The sequence below is a fragment of the Solanum dulcamara genome, chromosome 1 (genome assembly GCF_947179165.1).
Source record: "Solanum dulcamara chromosome 1, daSolDulc1.2, whole genome shotgun sequence".
Lineage (NCBI taxonomy): Eukaryota > Viridiplantae > Streptophyta > Magnoliopsida > Solanales > Solanaceae > Solanum > Solanum dulcamara.
This window is the reverse complement of record NC_077237.1, coordinates 49,628,528-49,646,179: the sequence shown is the minus strand read 5'-3', so window position 1 is coordinate 49,646,179 and position 17,652 is coordinate 49,628,528. Positions and strand designations below refer to the sequence as shown.

The 17,652-nt window shown below is 35.5% G+C and overlaps 1 protein-coding gene across 1 annotated transcript; it reads right to left on the bottom strand.

Annotated features, from left to right (window-relative positions):
- Positions 1 to 4,539: 4,539 nt before the first annotated feature.
- On the bottom strand, positions 4,540 to 14,582 carry LOC129882782 (proteasome subunit beta type-7-B-like). Its single transcript, XM_055957262.1, has 8 exons — positions 14,357 to 14,582; positions 6,081 to 6,222; positions 5,873 to 5,969; positions 5,717 to 5,786; positions 5,523 to 5,627; positions 5,328 to 5,426; positions 5,142 to 5,226; positions 4,540 to 5,003 (listed from the first exon to the last, which is right to left on the bottom strand). The coding sequence occupies exons 1-8, from the start codon at positions 14,501 to 14,503 to the stop codon at positions 4,927 to 4,929; spliced, it is 822 nt and encodes a 273-aa protein (XP_055813237.1). The 5' UTR covers positions 14,504 to 14,582; the 3' UTR covers positions 4,540 to 4,926.
- Positions 14,583 to 17,652: the final 3,070 nt, after the last annotated feature.

Sequence of the window (17,652 nt, the reverse complement as noted above, 5' to 3'; positions counted from 1 at the left end):
TCTGATGGACGTAGAATCATTCTGATCCGAACCACATTAAATATTGTTGTTCTTCCTTGTTCTTTATATTTTCACGTTTTTGCCAATATATATATATATATATATTTTTATTTTCTACATAATGCTAAACATTTAGATTAGACAATGTTGGAAATGGTCTATTAAGATTATAAGTTATAAATTGATTCTTAATAACGCTATAAATTTCTAATTATCGTATCGCTTCAGCGTTTTCTATTATAATAACTTCTGAATTAGCAGAGATTTCTCCATTAAGAGAACAATTTTGAGTGTCATGTTGAGTCACGCATTATCTCCTGATTTAAGAATGAATAGTTTTCAAACAACTCTTTTTAAATGTATTTATCAATTAACGTGAGAATAAAAACATATTTATATCCAATAAATAAAATTTTGCGACTTAATAGTATTAAATTCAACTATTTATAAGAAGTTGATAAGACAAATAGAAGGATAAGGGTAACCAAATAAAACATAATGATAAAGTTCAACAGAGCTATAAAAACTAACTTTGTAAACAATAAAAAGTCTATAAATTAATAAAAGAAAACATATGCAGTAATGGTAAAGTTTCAAATATAATACCTTTGTAGGATTTTCAAGAATAAATCATTAGAGTATTGTTGAAGCAAAGATCATAGAATATTTTTGCGAAGAGTTGACGCTAGATTTGTAACATCCTGCAGGTACTAATTTCATGCATTAGAATTCATCAAATAATTCACACCAACAAAAGGTATAAAACAAGACCAAAACAAAAATCTATGCAACACAATAAAGAAAAAAAAGGATAAAAAAACTAAATTCTATTTGGGATAATAATGGAGTGTAAATAAGAAAATAGAAATTATTGGATTCGTTGGAAATAATAGATTTTTAACTTTATAAGAAGAGTGATGGAGTTGAGGGTAGTTTTAATTTTTCAAATACGTGGGTTATGGGGTGAATTATTTTGTAGGGATAAGATTAGTTACTTATCTTTTCAAATTCAAATTTTAAATTTTAAATTAATTATTTAGCAATTTCGACATTTGGCAGTAGAGGTATTCCTGTTTCGGATGAAAACCTATCTGACCTGAAAAACCAAACCAAATCGATTTTATTTGGGTTTGATTTGATTTATTTTACATTTTTAAAAATCGATAATATTTTATTTTGTTTTGATTTTGTTAAAAAAATCAAAAAAATAATCGAATCGAACCGATAAATTATATACATATATTTTATAATTATACATGCATAATATATTATTTTCTATGTACAATTTTAAATATCTTATATATTTTTTCAATAAAATTTATTTATTACTTCCAAATATCAAATTTAAAATTTTTTGTTCCGATATAATATTTTAACTTTCAAATATCACATTTAAAATTGTTTGTTCCGATATAATCTTTTAACTTTCAAATATTAAATTTAAATTTCTGTTCCGATAAAATAATTTTTGTTGATAATTTTTCTAATCAAATTGTTTCAATTTTTAAATTTTTATCAATATACGTGATTTTATAAACTTTTTTGTTGGTTTTTTTTATTTATTGTTTTTCATTTGTTTATTGGTTATTCAGAATGTTTTTGGATTTGAATATAAAATGAGCAGTAGTAGAAATATATTAGAGTTAGTAATTAATTTGTTTTATAAATTTTTTATTTTTTACGTGATTTCTTAAACTTTTTTTTTGTTGAAGAGTATACAACAGCAACAACAACAAACCCAGTATAATCCCACCATGTGGGGTCTGGAGAGGGTAGAGTGTACGCAGACCTAACCCCCACCTTGAAAGGTATGACAGTTGTTTCTGAAAGACCCTCGGCTCAAGAGAGGAAAATAAGATAAAAGGTCAGATAGGGACAAGCATATCGAAAACAAGATGAAAACAAGAAATATCAAAAGTGAGAAAGTCATGGTAGAATAGTAAGTAAGAAAGAGGCATTAACTACTATAAATAAATAAGATAATCAAAGTACAACGGCCTCAAACCTATAAACAGCAATACAATGAGCAGAACTACAACTACTATGGTGTAAGGATAAGTCACCTAGCCTTTTATCCTAATCTGAGTCCTCCACACAGGAAATTATAGTGCGCTAATGCGCCTACTAATACGGAAGAATAACGAGACTATGTACTAGCATTCTACCCTAATATGGGTCCTCCACACCCTTCTATCTAAGGTCATGTCCTCAGTAAGCTGTAACTGCGCCATTTTTCTATCTAATCACCTCTCCCCAATATTTCTTCGGCCTACCCCTACCTCTTCTGAAATCATCCATGGCCAACCTCTCACACCTCCGCACTGGGGCATCTGTATCTCTCCTCTTCACATGCCCAAACCATCTCAGTTGCATTTTTCGCATCTTGTCTTCCACCGAGGTCACTCCTACCTTGTCTCGAATAGCCTCATTTCTAATCATGTCACTCCTGGTATGCCCACACATCCATCTCAACATTCTCATTTCAGCAACTTTCATCTTTTGAACGTGATATACCTTAACTAGCCAACACTCCACCCCATATAACTAGCCGGTCTAACCACCACTTTGTGGAACTTGCTCTTAAGTTGTGGTGGCACCTTCTTGTCACATAGCACACCGAAAGCGAGCCTCCATTTCATCCATCCTGCCCCAATATGATGTGTGACATCACTGTCAATCTCCTCGCTGCCTTGCATGATAGACCCAAGGTACTTGAAACTACTTTTCTTTTGGATGGCCTGGTCACCAAGCCTAACTTCCGCGCCAACCTCCTGAGGTGTCTCACTGAACTTGCACTCTAAGTATTCTGTCTTGGTCCTACTCAGCTTAAATTCTTTAGACTCCAAGGTTAGCGTCCGCTACGAGTCTTATCGATCAGGACTATGTCATCCGCAAAAGCATACACCATGGCACCTTACCTTGAATTTATCGCGTCAATCTATCCATCACCAAGGCAAATAAAAACGGACTAGGGATGATCCTTGATGCAACCCCATCACAACAGGGAAGTGCTCTAAGTCCCCTCCTACTATCCTTACCCTGATTTTGGCACCCTCATACATGTCCTTGATCACCCTAATGTACGCCATAGGTACACCTTTAGCCTCCAAACATCTCCATAGTATCTCTTGTGGAACTTTATCGTAAGCCTTTTCTAGATCGATGAATACCATATGCAAGTCCTTCTTCCTCTCCCTATACTACTCCACCAGTCTCCTCATAAGATGGATGGCTTCTGTAGTTGAGCGTCCCGGCATAAATCTGAACTGGTTCTCTGAAATAGACACGCCTCTCCTAACCCTCATCTCCACTACTCTTTCCCACACTTTCATAGTATGACTTAGAAGCTTGATACCTCTATAGTTGTTGCAGCTCTGGATATCCCCCTTGTTTTTGTATAGAGGGATCATTACGCTCGACCTCCATTCTTCGGGCATCGTTGTTGTCCTAAAAATGACATTAAATAACCTAGTCAACCACTCCAAACCTACCGGGCTCGCGCTCTTCTAAAACTCCCAAGAATCTCATCAGGTCCGATCGCTCTTCCCCATACTCCTGCAACACCCAACATCGTAAAGCCTCCCCGTATGTTCCAAATCTTCCAACACAATCTCTCTGTCTCCTTCTTCGTTCAAGAGTTTATGGAAGTACGACTGCCATCTCTGTTTAATGAGGGTCTCCTTTAACAATAATTTTCCATGCTCGTCCTTAATGCACTTCATTTGATCCACATCGCGTGCCCTTCGCTCCCGCACCCTGGCTAGCTCGAACAATTTCCTATCCCCGCCTTTCTCTTCTAGTTCAACCTAAAGACGTTCAAAAGCTGTTGTTTTTGCCGTCGAAACCGCCGACTTCGCCTCCTTCCTCGCCAGGGTGTAATCGTGGTTTGATGTTGGAGATGTTGATAATGTATAACTGATAAATAAAATAATTGGTTGAATATTTAAAGATTTATAAATAGTTTAATTATTTTGTAAAAAAAAACTAGTTTTTAAATGAAAATATACGTGTGCTTTAGTGTAATCAAATTATTTCAATTTAATCAATGTGTAATAATAATTTATTTTAAATTTATTTTGAAAGTGAGATGTAGTGAAGCTATATTAGGAGTTGGTAAAGATTAAATTGTATCATCTTTTACATTTTTTATTTTTTATTTTTTTTGCCTAAATGAGCTTCAAACTTTTACGTATTTTATTTTCTTTTGGTCATTTTCATTTTTTTTTATTATAATTGAATGTTTTGGTTTAGGATGTGAAAGTTCAAATATCATATTCAAAATTATTATTTTTCCGATATAATATTTTTATAATGTTAGAAAAATTATTAACTAATAACTAAAGAAAATTTCATAAGATGCCAAATGGCTTTATATGGAGGTTGTATCCTCTCCTTTTAATTATATATAATATATAGAATAGATATAGATTTGTGCAGATATGTTTAAATAAATTTTAATAAATACAAAGTACTCTATTTTAAAAGGGGATGGGTAAATGGAAGGTGGGGTTGGAGAAGCGAGGAGAAGTTATAATGGTGTGGGACCAACAATATGTATTTTTATCAATAAAAAAACCATGACATGGTATGCCTAAATTTTCCTGGGGTTCCTTTCGACATAATTTACGACATATATATTCTTTACTTCGCAAGCACCAGGCAAACATCTCTTCCAAACGACCAAAAAAAACTGACTTCCACTGCTAGGTAAACTATTGAAAGCAGCATAGCAACACAAACAAACTACAAAATCCTTCATTCAGACCAAGCGACTTGTTTCATTCTCCAGCAACAATTACTTTGAAAGCTATATCTAATAACGTCGATGGAGCATGTCACTAAGAAAATTACAAACACTTGATACTCTGGAAATTGTTTGAGAATGCAACACTCCTTCAAAGAATGGAACTCATCATTGCAATATAGTTATTCTTCCATAGCATCTTCACCTTCAATCACCTCTACCATCTCTCTCAATGGTATAATCTTTGTAAGAAGAACTTCTGTAAGCACAATTCAATTAACCACATAAGTAAAGTCCAGGCTGAAAGCTAAGCATTTTGCAGACACTTAACTTATATATTTTAACAAGGTATTCCTCATTTATAATATTGGGCGTTGACAAGTATGAGAATACTAACCAGTCTTTTTAGGGAATGAGTAACCCTTCTGTGGATAGGTCCGGGGATTAGGAGACATATGATTCCTTAAGTACTCCGTGTGACCCTAACAAATCAGCATTGGAGTTGAAATACGAGCAAAATAGAACATGGATTCATGTATAACAAGATGAAAAATTTGTCGTTGATTGCTAAAGGAGATTAGACCTTTGTTATCACACAGACATCAACATTACTTCCACTACCAAGATCATTGAACACCCCAGACAATATGGCTTCCGCTACTAGCTTTATGCCTTCCTCTTTCTGCACCAAAATTCCATCTCAACATTTTAATAATTTACAATGTAAAATAGAGGCCAGATTCAGTGGACTAAACATAGCTGCAGCAAATGAACTTACACTTAACCCTTCACGGTATTTTGACTCAAAGATAGCCATAGCTGCAAGGGAACCAGAGCCCATTGTAGCATATGGCAGAGTATCAGTTGATCCATGTGGATAAATCTAAGAGGCCATTAACCAGCAACATTTCAAGATTTTAACAATGGAAAAAATAAGAATATACTAAGGTGAATCAAACACAAGACACTCACAGTATGGAGATGTGGCCCTGTGACATCAACCCCACCAAGGACCAAAGCAGCTGAGACGTGCCCCTGGTAGCTGGTTAAGAGAGCATAGTTAAGCCTCTGTGTTAGCAATTTAATTGCACGTAAAGATGTAATTATACATTAAAATATATGTTTCACCTGAAAAGATGAGACTTCAAAAGAGTGAGAGCTGTCACAACCCTGGATTCACGACCAGTGTGATACCTGTGAAGCTTCAGTTGGGAACTGACCATGTCTACAAAATAGCAGTTGCTACTTAAGGTATGAGAGAGAAGAGTAGGATTTGAAACTTGAAAGAGATGTTATTATTGCAAACGGAAATACATGAATATCAAACTCAAACTACCAGTTACTGCCTCAGTATCAGCAGCTGTTCCTGCTCCACAACAATATATGTTTGGGGCCATGTAATGAATCTTCTCACAGTTCTTATCAGCAACGATCGGTCCTTCAGTGGCTCTTGTGTCTGCTCCAAGAATGACGCCATCCTGGAATACAAGAGATATTCTTAAGCTGTTACATAAGAATCACTTGCAAAGTCTGGTGGTAAAACATGCACCAATCATGGATACTCTTAAAGGCCACATTTTCCTCAAAAGATTTAAAGATGTATAGAAGACATAGCTTCCTGAGTCTGCTGATCCCTTGTGCAACATCCCATGGATAATCAATCACACATTCATTCATTAAAGCTACATCACCCTTAAACTAAAAAAAATGAACATGCAGATGTATCTAAGATACTGTGAAGAGGAGAAAAAGAAAGAAAACCATGTAAGAATAGCAAAGATTTTTTTGACAAATGGCACTCAGCAATGCAGTTAGCTATGTATATGGTTCCTAATTCTTTATGGAAGATAGCCTCAAGCTAATAGCTGTTGCCTCTATCACTAAAGACTGAGGGTGGTGGCTTTGTTGTGGTTGTAATTGCAAAGTGATGCAACGAGTTTTGGAGGATTCTTGTTCCCGTGGCTGAGAAGTCAAACCACACCCTTCTTTACTCACCTCTTAATCTGTAAAAGCACACTTCCCTGGATGAGAGGTAAGCTCTAGAATTAGTGGACAGCCCAATCCATTCTTTTCTTGAAGTTTAGCATGGAGCGGAGCTACTTCTGCCGCAAATTCATACTAAACTCAACGCTTGCAAGTATATCTATCATATCGATGAAACAAGTTTCATCCTATTTTTTGCTGAGCTACTCATAAAATATTCCAATTGGAAAAAATTAACAGTAGAACATAATTATAAACATTAGCTACAAACATGCTTGACTCTTGATAGCTCGCTCTGCTTTCCATAACATCCATGCCATGGCCATATATTAATAAGAAACCTCATATCTGAGTTGGCTTTTTTTTTTTTTGAGAAGGCAACATTTTGTATATATTTATCAAAATAGCACTTAGGTTGTGCTGAACCATAGTTACAAGTGAAAAAGAAGAAAACTGCTCCGGAAACCTTAACAAAAACTATGGTGTCTTTAGTTGAAACAATATCTTCTATGTATTTCTGGTTAGATCAAAAAAAGAGAAGTCTAAAGCAATTCAACCTAATCCTCTGAACTGCTACTGTCTTCAAAACATCTGAAATCTCTCTCTTTGTAGATTGTCAACCAAACGCAAGTTGGGACAATCCACCATCTATCTTTGTATGGCAATCCTACACCTGCTTCTTCCCAGCTGAGCAAGACCTCAGTAATCTTACTTGGCATTTTCCAAACAATACCACTAAGATTAATGAAGATCTTCCATAGCATGTCTCCGATCCTACAGTTTAGAAATAAGATAGCTGACTGTCTCAGCTTCTTCACCACACATGTAGCACTTTGAGCAAAGGTTGATTTTTCTCTTTCAAAGATTTACATGAGTCAGCACCACTTCCATGGTTAACAACCAACTAAAACATGCTACCTTGTAGGGTATTTTAACTTTCCAGATGTTCTTCCATGGCCAGTTGTCCACTTGCTGCATGTCTCTGCTAAGAAGCTTGAGCAAACCCTGAAACTTCCGCACCGTGTACTTGCCACAAAAGTCTATCATATCTCTCCTGTGTACCTTTGAATCCTTCCCGTGTTCTATACAACTCTACCAATGTATCCACTTCCCAATCATTTAGATTTCTTCTGAATGTACACAACTCTGCTAATGCTCCATCTACTGTTTTCTCTTGCTGTAGATCCAGGGAATAAAGGTTTGGAAAAAGATCCTTTAGACAAGAATTGGCAAGCCATTGTTCCCTCCAAAAAGATGTATTGCAGCCATTAAATACCCTGATACTGGTGTGAGCCTTCATCAGAGGCCAAATTGTTCTTCTGGATATCCATAAGGTGAATTTACTTCCTTTGTTATCCACTTGTTATCCGGACCATATTTAGCTCTTATTATGTCTACCCGGTAACCCGGTAAGTTTGAGAATCCTGGGAGTATCTCCACAGCCTTTTCAGTTTGAGAGCATAACTTTGCCATTTTAAATTCCTGATGCCTAACCCACCCTGTTTCTTCCCATGCATCACGTTGCACCATTTAACTAAATGGAACCCTTTTTCCTCCTTATTTCCATTCCACAGAAAATCCCTCCTAATCCTATCAATCCTCTGAATAACCCCATCTGGAAGGGGGAATAGAGACATCATATAAACTGGCATTGTATCAAGCACTGGATTAATGAAAGAGATAACGCCCCCCCCCACCCCCCACCCCCACCCCACCCCCCAAAAAAAAACAAAGAATAAGTATTGAGCCTTCTTCCCTGTCAGTTTCTTTTCGCACTTCTCATTTCATGAATCCTAAATCTCTTTGGATTTTGATTTGGTTCCCAAAGACATTCCTAGGTATGTAGTTGGCAGTGTACCTACTTCTCATACCAAAACCTGAGGCAGAAGTTCCATATTAGGCATTGTGTGGATAGGATACAAATGACTTTTTCTCCCATTGATATGTAGCCTTGACATGCCCTCAAACATAACAAAAATAGTCCTAAGTACTCAGTGTTGGTCCTTCTGCATCACAGAAATTTAGTGTGTCAGCGACATATTAGAGGTGTGTGACTTCTTCCCTAATCTCTGAATTGCTGGCCATTTCAAATCCTGAGTCTTCCGGTTGCTTTAGCAATTTTGATCATATTATTTGGAACTTCCATCGCTAGAATGAAAAGAAAAGAAGATAAGAGGGTCACCTTGTCTTAAAACTCTCTATGCACAGAAAAAATCTCCGGGTCATCCATTTATCAAGACTGAGAATTTCACTGTTGACGTACAATATCCAACCTATTTGATCCATTTCTCCCCAAACCCCATACATGTTAAAACCTTGAGGAGAAACTTCCAATTAACATGGTCATATGCTTTCTCAATGTATACCTTAGACAAGATCCCTGACTTCTCCTATTTGATTCAGGTATCTACTGCTTCATTAGAAAACAACACTGCATACATTATTTTTCTCCCCATAATAAAGGCCATTTGTTGGAAGTCTACCAACTTATCAACCTATTTTTCAATCTTTCTATCAACACCTTGGACAAAGAGCCAGTTTGGATTGGCTTTAAGTTGGTCAAAACCAACTTAAAGCCCCTTTTCAGCTTTTGGACGTGTTTGCCTAATGCTAACTTTAAGCCAGAAAGTTCTTAAAGTCAGTCAAAAATGAAAAGTTAGGATTCCTAACTTTTTTTTTCTAAGTGCTTAAAGTCATTTTCTTTGACCATGAAAATTACTTTTATATCCCTTATATTTTAACTAAATTCCCAAACTACCCTTTTTATTCTTTTAACCCTAAAATTCACGTAATTTTCCTCATTTAAGCACTTTTATCCAAACACTCAACTGCTTATTTATAAAAATAACTTTCAGCACTTTAAAGTTCTAAAAGCACTTCATACATAAAAGTTACTTTTTTTAAGCCCATTCAAACGGGCTCAAAATCTTATACATACTGCCTATCAATCTTATGGGTATGAAGTCTTTTAATTCCTTTTCTCCTTTCTTTGTTGGTATTAAGGCCATGCAGGTGGCAATGTGGCATTGTAGCTCTTCTCAAAAATTCATGTGTATGGAAATTGTGCAAAATATCCATGATGCCTTGTTTCACAACTTCCTGGCATTTGATAAAAATAATCAAGGTGAAACCATCAGGACCAGTGGCTTTATCCATGGCACACATCTTCAGACATTCAAAGACCTCTTTCTCATTAAAATTCCTTCGTAAGGACTACTTTTCCTCGTCAGAAATGGTTGGATTGTTAAGTAGATTGTAGGAAGGTCTCCAATTTTCTGTTTTTGTGTACAATTTCTGGTAGAAATCAGTAATTTCCTTCTTGATTATGCTAGGCTCTTCCACAGTTCCCCTTTGAATCTCCAGCTGACTGATGTGCATAGCCACTTTGTGGAAAAGCTGGTGTTTTTATCTCCTTCCTTTAGCCAGAGAACTCTAGATCTTTGCCTCCATGCCACTTCTTCATTCTTAATGTGTTCTTCGTATTCCATCAAAAGAGATGCCTTTTGTGTTGATTCTTCTTTAGTGAGAGCTTTGGTTTGTGTATAGAATCAAAAGAAGCAAGATATTAAGAATTTAAATTTTTTGTATGCCCAGATTCCCTTGGTTGCTCCTGCTCCAGTCCTTTAATTTTGTCTTATCGGCTTTGAGTTTGCAAGAAAGAATATAGTCAGGTTTCATAGTAAATTCAAAAGATGTCCACTGTCTCTTAATTCTGTCTACAAAGTCTTCAGTATTCAGCCACAAATTTTCAAATTTGAAATAAGATTTGTTGTACTCCCAGATACCACGTTGCAGGCAAATCGGGCAATGATCAGAACAAAATCTTTCAAGTATGCTTTGTTTGATATTCCTGAATCTATCATCCCATTCTTTGGAGAAAATTTTTTGTCTATTCTTGAAGAAATTCCATAATTATCTCACTTGAATCATGTGTATGAACCGTTTGAAAGATCTATAAAGTCCAGATCTTCAATACAATGTGAAAATTCTTCCAGTGTTGAAGTTTTCTTGTGCAATTTGATTTTTTGGAGGGGTATCTTGTGATGTTAATATCTCCCCAAACTACCCAAGGACCCTCCATCAACCCCCTAATTTCTACTATCTCCTCCCACACTTTACTCCTTTCATATGTACAATTTGGTGCATATACACCCATTATGTGATTCTCAAAATCTTGCAAAAGTGCCACAAACTTGCAAGTGAGAGTATATGCACCAATCTCCAAAACTTCCCCTCTCCACACCTTACTTGTCCCATAACATTATAATAGCCCCTCAAAAACCTCTAGCTTTAAGGCAGACAAATCAAACCTATCTCCCTCCCCAAATCTCCTTTATGGTATTCCTCACTTCCCCTTCTAATTTTGTTTCCTGAAGGCAAATGATGTCTGCCTTCCAGTTGTGAATTAAACTGCTGATCAGTGTTGTCAAAGGCGCGCTTAAGCCCTGAAGCGAGGCTCAAAACATGTTTAGCGCTTCGCCTCGCTTTATGTACGCTTCAGTGTGGTCATCACGGTTCTAAGACATACTTTTCCTTGACAATAAGCCTCTTTTGAAGAAGTGGCACTATACAATTGATATTGCACTTTATTGTACCTTTTTTTCAACTTCTTTGGTCATATATTTGTCATTCATGTTTATAATTATAGCTCTTGGACTAATCATATATATTTGTATCTTTTTCTCCCTTTGCGCTTTTTTTCATTAAATCCCACACTTTATTTGCGCTCTGCGCTTAAAGCCCCAATGGACCTTAGAGCTTTTTTGTGCTTTTCGCCTTTGATAACACTGCTGCTAACCCTCCTTTTATCTCTGTTTTTGAAACCCCTCACATTTCAAGAAATCGGATTTATTCTCATTAAGAACAATTTCCACCCTTCCCCTACTCCTCTTCCCCTCACTTTTGAGATTAACATCAAAATTAGTGAGACCTTTGAGTTCATGAGTTCCTTTATATCATGGTCTTTTGGCAAGTACTCCTAAGGTCATATTAGTAGCCTGTCGGTTGCTAACAGTTTGGATTAGCAATTCCAAAGCTTCCCGCTCGTGCTCTTGGAAGTCCATCCAAAAAATATCCCAATTTCAGCAAGTTTTAATGGACCCAGGCTGATGCACCTATCTCTTTGTTCAGAAGAAGGTTTTGTTCTTGTTGTATAGGTTTTGCATCTTCCACCACCCAATCTAGAAAATTTGCACCTTCAATCATAGACAACGACTCATGCTAGTTTTCTTCTGAATTTTCCCCCTCCAAAGGATTTCCCCAATTGTTGCAATTACCATGTCATTAATTGTCTCTTTTCCGTGAGTTCCCGTGGGATCTTTTTTGGTGATTTTTTTTGAGTATTTGGAGTTGCATGTGTAACTTCTTTGTCGCTTGATGTTGGGGTGTAAAATTCTAGATGACCATTGTTTCAACTGGATTCTTCAGCACCGGATCGAAAAAATCCAAAAGATTGTGGCTTATTTAAGTGATTAAAAATCACTTGAGATGCTGTGTATGGCCCAATTTTGAGATCAACTTCTTTGGGCCTATTATTTCTCTATTACCTTCCATGTCACATTTTACTTAGGTGTTGGCAATTGGATCAGCTGAGGATCTACCTTCCAAAGAAAAAATCCTCTCTACCACCAAACATCACCTTTCATATATTGTGATTCTCTTTGCAATTAATTAGGTTGAAGGATCTACAAGGGTGGGGGTGATGATGTGTGTTGGAGAGTGAGGAGGAAAAAATCAATGTGGAATGCCACTTGTAGAACTCATTTTAAGGTACTTATTTTCCTAGAAAAAATGTTTTCAAAATTTTTTGACCAACCGAACATGAGAATATTGAAAAACATTTTCCTCCATACCAAACACACCCTGAATTGTACTTTTTAACAACTGATATAGGTTAACTGTCTTGGCATGGATATACTTACATCTGCTAATGAAGGTTGGGAAGATCAACGATAATGAATGATCAAATTTATGGTTCTATTCAGATTCAAAAAAAATCCTAGTTTCAAAATCATGGTTCTATTCATCCCACAAATAACTTGGTGAAAGTTTGTCAAACATTTCCTTCAAAGGACTCCAAGGGAAAATATAGGCAGAGTTCTCTAGTATTTATTTATCAAACTCAGTAGGGCATTATGAACTCCATACTTCAAAGAAAAATGAAGTAAGGGAAGGGGAAGGAAAGACAAGAAGAAATCCTAAGTCACAAATCCAATATTTTCTTGGTGTACTAAGAAACTTTATTTCTTCATCTCCTCTTCGTGTCCCTCAAAACAAGGGTGTAGGTGTTAAATGAAAGACGATACCTTCCAGTGGTAGCCAACATTTTGAATCCTTCAAAATGATTGGCACACAATACTCCCCATGCCTAAAATAAAACACTTTTTTTCTCTTTTCTTTCCCATTTTACTCCAAATTTGTCAAAGGATCTCTAATCAAGAAAGACAAGTTTTTGATGGTAAGGTAAAGTTGTTTTGCTTGCACAGTTTCCTGACAGAAAAATCCTTTTAACATATGCTTCCATACCAGAAGCAGAATATTCAGGCTAGACATACAACCTATGAAATCTATTTCAGCACATACAATCTAATGCATATGAGGGTTTCTATCTTAAGAAACTTCAAAAGCAATGAAATAACTCTCTCATGTAGTTAGCAAAACCATAGAAATCTTGTCCAAACAAATGAAAGCAAACAACTAGTTAAAGAATCATTAACCACACTACTCAAATGCCTTTGGCCTGAAATGATCTCTTTCCCAACTAAATGAAGAGATCCTGAAATGTTCTCCATGTTGTACTGCAAAGCAAATGACCCAAACCAAATGTCTTTTTCTCCCTTAAATCAAAAAACAATTCTGCATAAAAATCTTCATCTCGATGAAAATACAGTAGGCAAATGCTAACAGCCTGTGCCTATAACATGACTTTGGTTTTCCTTTTTTCCGTCCTGCATTTAAGGTTTGGACCAGCTTGCCTGCACCTGGACCATTCCGCCACTTGCAACCCCCACCACTATCGATACCAAATAACTTTGTCCACCAGAGTTTAGATATATTGAAAGAGATCATCCACCTTTTCTCATTATTTCTACTAGGACCCGAATCCCTGATCTACTATTATCTCCATTCCATTCTTGCAGTTAGAGAACCATTGATAATAAGTCCTTATGTGAATCTCATTGATGACTCAAAAATTTTATGTGGCTTGTGTAGCTTCTTCGGTTTTCTCTTTTCATTTCTCTTTTTGAGAATGGTAAAGAAAGGATGATTTTCTCATTTGCACGTCTTGAGTTGATGTTTTGTCGCATTGAAAAGCCTAATTGGTGCTAGGCCAAACTCATATGAGAGAAACGATCTTGTAAGTGTCAAAAACATGAGCATCAAGGCTCAAGTTCTCAAAATAGACAAGGGAAAGAGGAAAAGAGCTATTCCACGATGAGATCGCAACAGTGCATACAAATTTAATGCTTTTTTTTAATTCAACCAAACAAACAATACGATTCCCCTTTTAGCTTCATAGTATAACGGTTTACCTACGCGGTATCCAGTGATATGACTAAGAGGTATAGCATAATAAGCAGTTAAGACCCAAAAAAAATTTTTTTTAAAAAAAGGGAACATCTGGTGTACCTGAAAAATTAAGCCAACGATGGTAGTACCAGTCTTAAGGAAAGAAGGAGACCGAATTCCTTTATTCACCAGCATCTCATTCCTTCTGCACAAATCAAAGCTAAACCCACCCTTTGGAGGAACATCTATTGGTGCCTTAGACGCCATTAGAGACTGAAAACGCAGTCCTGATTACAAAAACAAAAGCAACAGCTGATGATTTGAAACCAAAGAGCTGATATGATCTTGTAAATTGGCCAAGGCTTGGAGAATAAGAAAAGAAGCGCTGAATTGGGCTGCTGATTTTTCTCGGGGCAACAAAGGTTTTGGGCTCATTTTCAAATTTTTTTCGGCCCGATATTGCACCCTACCAAAGGACTTCAAATTTTTGCTCTTCAAATTGGTGTTAACGTTTACCTACAAATTTTCAAATATTTTTGACAAATTATTTTTGGGTAAAGTTTTATTATGCGTTTGACCATATATTTTGGAGAAAAAGGTTAAAAATATTTTTAACGTATCATAAATTATTTTAAAATGCCCTCCTTTCACATATTAAATCAAAAATGTCCTCAACATTTTTTTAGGACATTTTGAACTCATTTATGATACCTTAAGAGCATTTTTAACCCTTTTATCTATATTTTGGGAGAAATATTTGGCTTTTTTAAAAATAATAATTTATACCCATAAGTTTTAAAAATTATTAAAATTACCATAAGTTTGTATATTATTTTATACTGAATATGTTCCGTTAAAAAATAATCTTATAACATAATTGATAACAATCAACAACAACAAAAACAATAACGATCCAGTGAAATCCCACAACATGGGGTCTGGAAAGGGTAAAGTGTACGCAGACCTGACTCCTACCAAGGTAGGACGGCTGTTTCCGAAAGACCCTTAGCTCAGTAAAATCAAAAAAGAAGTTAGATAAGAATAAGAAGTTCAAAACGATATGGAAAAGCAAGTAACGAAAGCAACCCAGATAAGATAGAGCAATCAAAGTACAGAAAGTAATGAAAGTAATAAATAATAATAGACATCAGACCACAGAGAATTATAGTGCGCTAATACGCCTACTAATAAGGAAGAATAATGAGACTATGAACTAGCCTTCTACCCTAATATGTGTCCTCCACACCCTCCTATCTAAGGTCATGTCCTCGATAAGTTATAATTGCGTCATGTCCTGTCTAATTACCTCTCCCCAATATTTCTTCGGCCTACCCCTACCTTTTCTGAAATCATCCATGGCTAACCTTTCACACCTCCGCACTGGGGCATCTGTGTCTCTCCTCTTCACAATGCCCAAACCATCTTAGTCGCATTTCCCGTATATTGTCATCCATCGAGGCCACTCCTACCTTATCCCGAATAGCCTCATTCCTAATCATGTCACTCCTGGTATGCCCACACATCCATCTCAACATTCTCATTTCAGCAACTTTCATCTTTTGAACATGAGATACCTTAACTGGCAAACACTCTGCCCCGTATAACATAGTCGGTCTAACCACCACTTTGTTGAACTTGCCCTTAAGTTGTGGAGGCACTTTCTTGTCACATAGCACACCGAAAGCGAGCCTCCATTTCATTCACCCTGCCCTAATATGATGTGTGACATCATCGTCAATCTCCCCGCTGCCTTGCATAATAGACCCAAGGTACTTGAAACTACTTTTCTTTTGGATGGCCTGGTCACCAAGCCTAACTTTCGTGCCAACCTCCTGAGGTGTCTCACTGAACTTGCACTCTAAGTATTCTGTCTTGGTCCTACTCAGCTTAAATCCTTTAGACTCCAATGTTTGTCTCCAATCCTCTAGCTTAGCGTTAACTCCGCTACGAGTCATAATTGATAACAATCAATGATAAGAAAAATAATAATATGGGCAAGAGTAATACTATAATCGTTGATTCAAACTTGTCACTGATTCATGATAAATTATAACCCATTAAAAATAAGTTGTTCTTTTTTCTCAAACTTGTCACTCAAATTATAACTCAAACTTGTCACTGATTCAACAATACATTAAAAACAATGATTTAGAAGGAGGTAGTAACGAGCTATTCTTTCATATAATCTTTCTACATTCTACGAACAATATCTTTCCAGCGAGCTGATATTATAGTGGAGCTGTTTGTTGATAGGTATTAATTGAGATTAATATATGATGGTGTTTTTATAAAATATAGAAAATTTGGATAATTTTTAAATTTTTAAAAGTTTAAAATACTAGCCCAAATTCTAATTATTTTTTTTTTGTAGAATTTGGGAACATGAGATCTTTCCCAAATATATTTGTCAATTAATGAAAGTAAACATTAGTTTTCAAGTTTTTTCAAATATATTTGTGGTCAAATGGCACCTTAATTTTGTCTCTTGTTCTTATTTAATGAAAATTTATTGCTAAAGATATCTTTAACTATGACTTAAATTTGTTATGCAAACTTTTTTAAAGAATATTTATCTTGGGTATAAGTTCAATAATATTTAATTTTCAAGGCAAATATTCAACCTTAATATTAAAAAGAAAATGTTCGCTAGGCACAAATTATGCTTTATAAGGCATAAGTTTAGTGTATAAACTTTTTAACATATAATATTCTAAAATTGGGCTTATGCCTTATAGGACATAACATGTGTCTAGCAAATTTCTTTTGCCTTGTAAATTTTTTCTTGTCTTCTAGTTTTGTTTTTAAATATTAGGGATATTTTTGTTCTTATTTTTATTACTTACAAGTGATGAAGGGAAAATATTTAGGAGCATGAATATGAGGAAATTCGACTCGATTATAAGGCTACTAAAATAATGAATTAGTCTCCCCCTCATATATATATATATATATATTCAATCACAAAGAAAGACATGAAGTATATGTAAAAAAACCTTTGCCTCAAACTTCTTCTTTTGTTATAAAATAAGAAAGTAACCATGAAAAAAAAAGAGAAGCAAAAACTTGACTCAAGTTGCGGAATTGCATTTCGATTATGTATTTAGTTGTCTTTTTTCCTTTATCGTGTTAGATGTAGAGGAATAACTTGAAGTTGTATAGAATAGTATAATTAAAATAGAATATTTAAATAATTTCTAATGCTATAGAACTCAAAGATAAAGAAAATTCAAAATTTGATGTGAATATCTAAAATTTACATGGTACACCTTTTTGAGAAATTCTCATCTTAGGTGGAATATACCTTTTTCCTCATAATCCGTATAGAAGTGTATGAGATGGGTACATACATTTTGATTAAAAGTCATTTTTATAGAAACATTCTATTAACAAAGTGATGAGAAAACATTTTCTTTTTC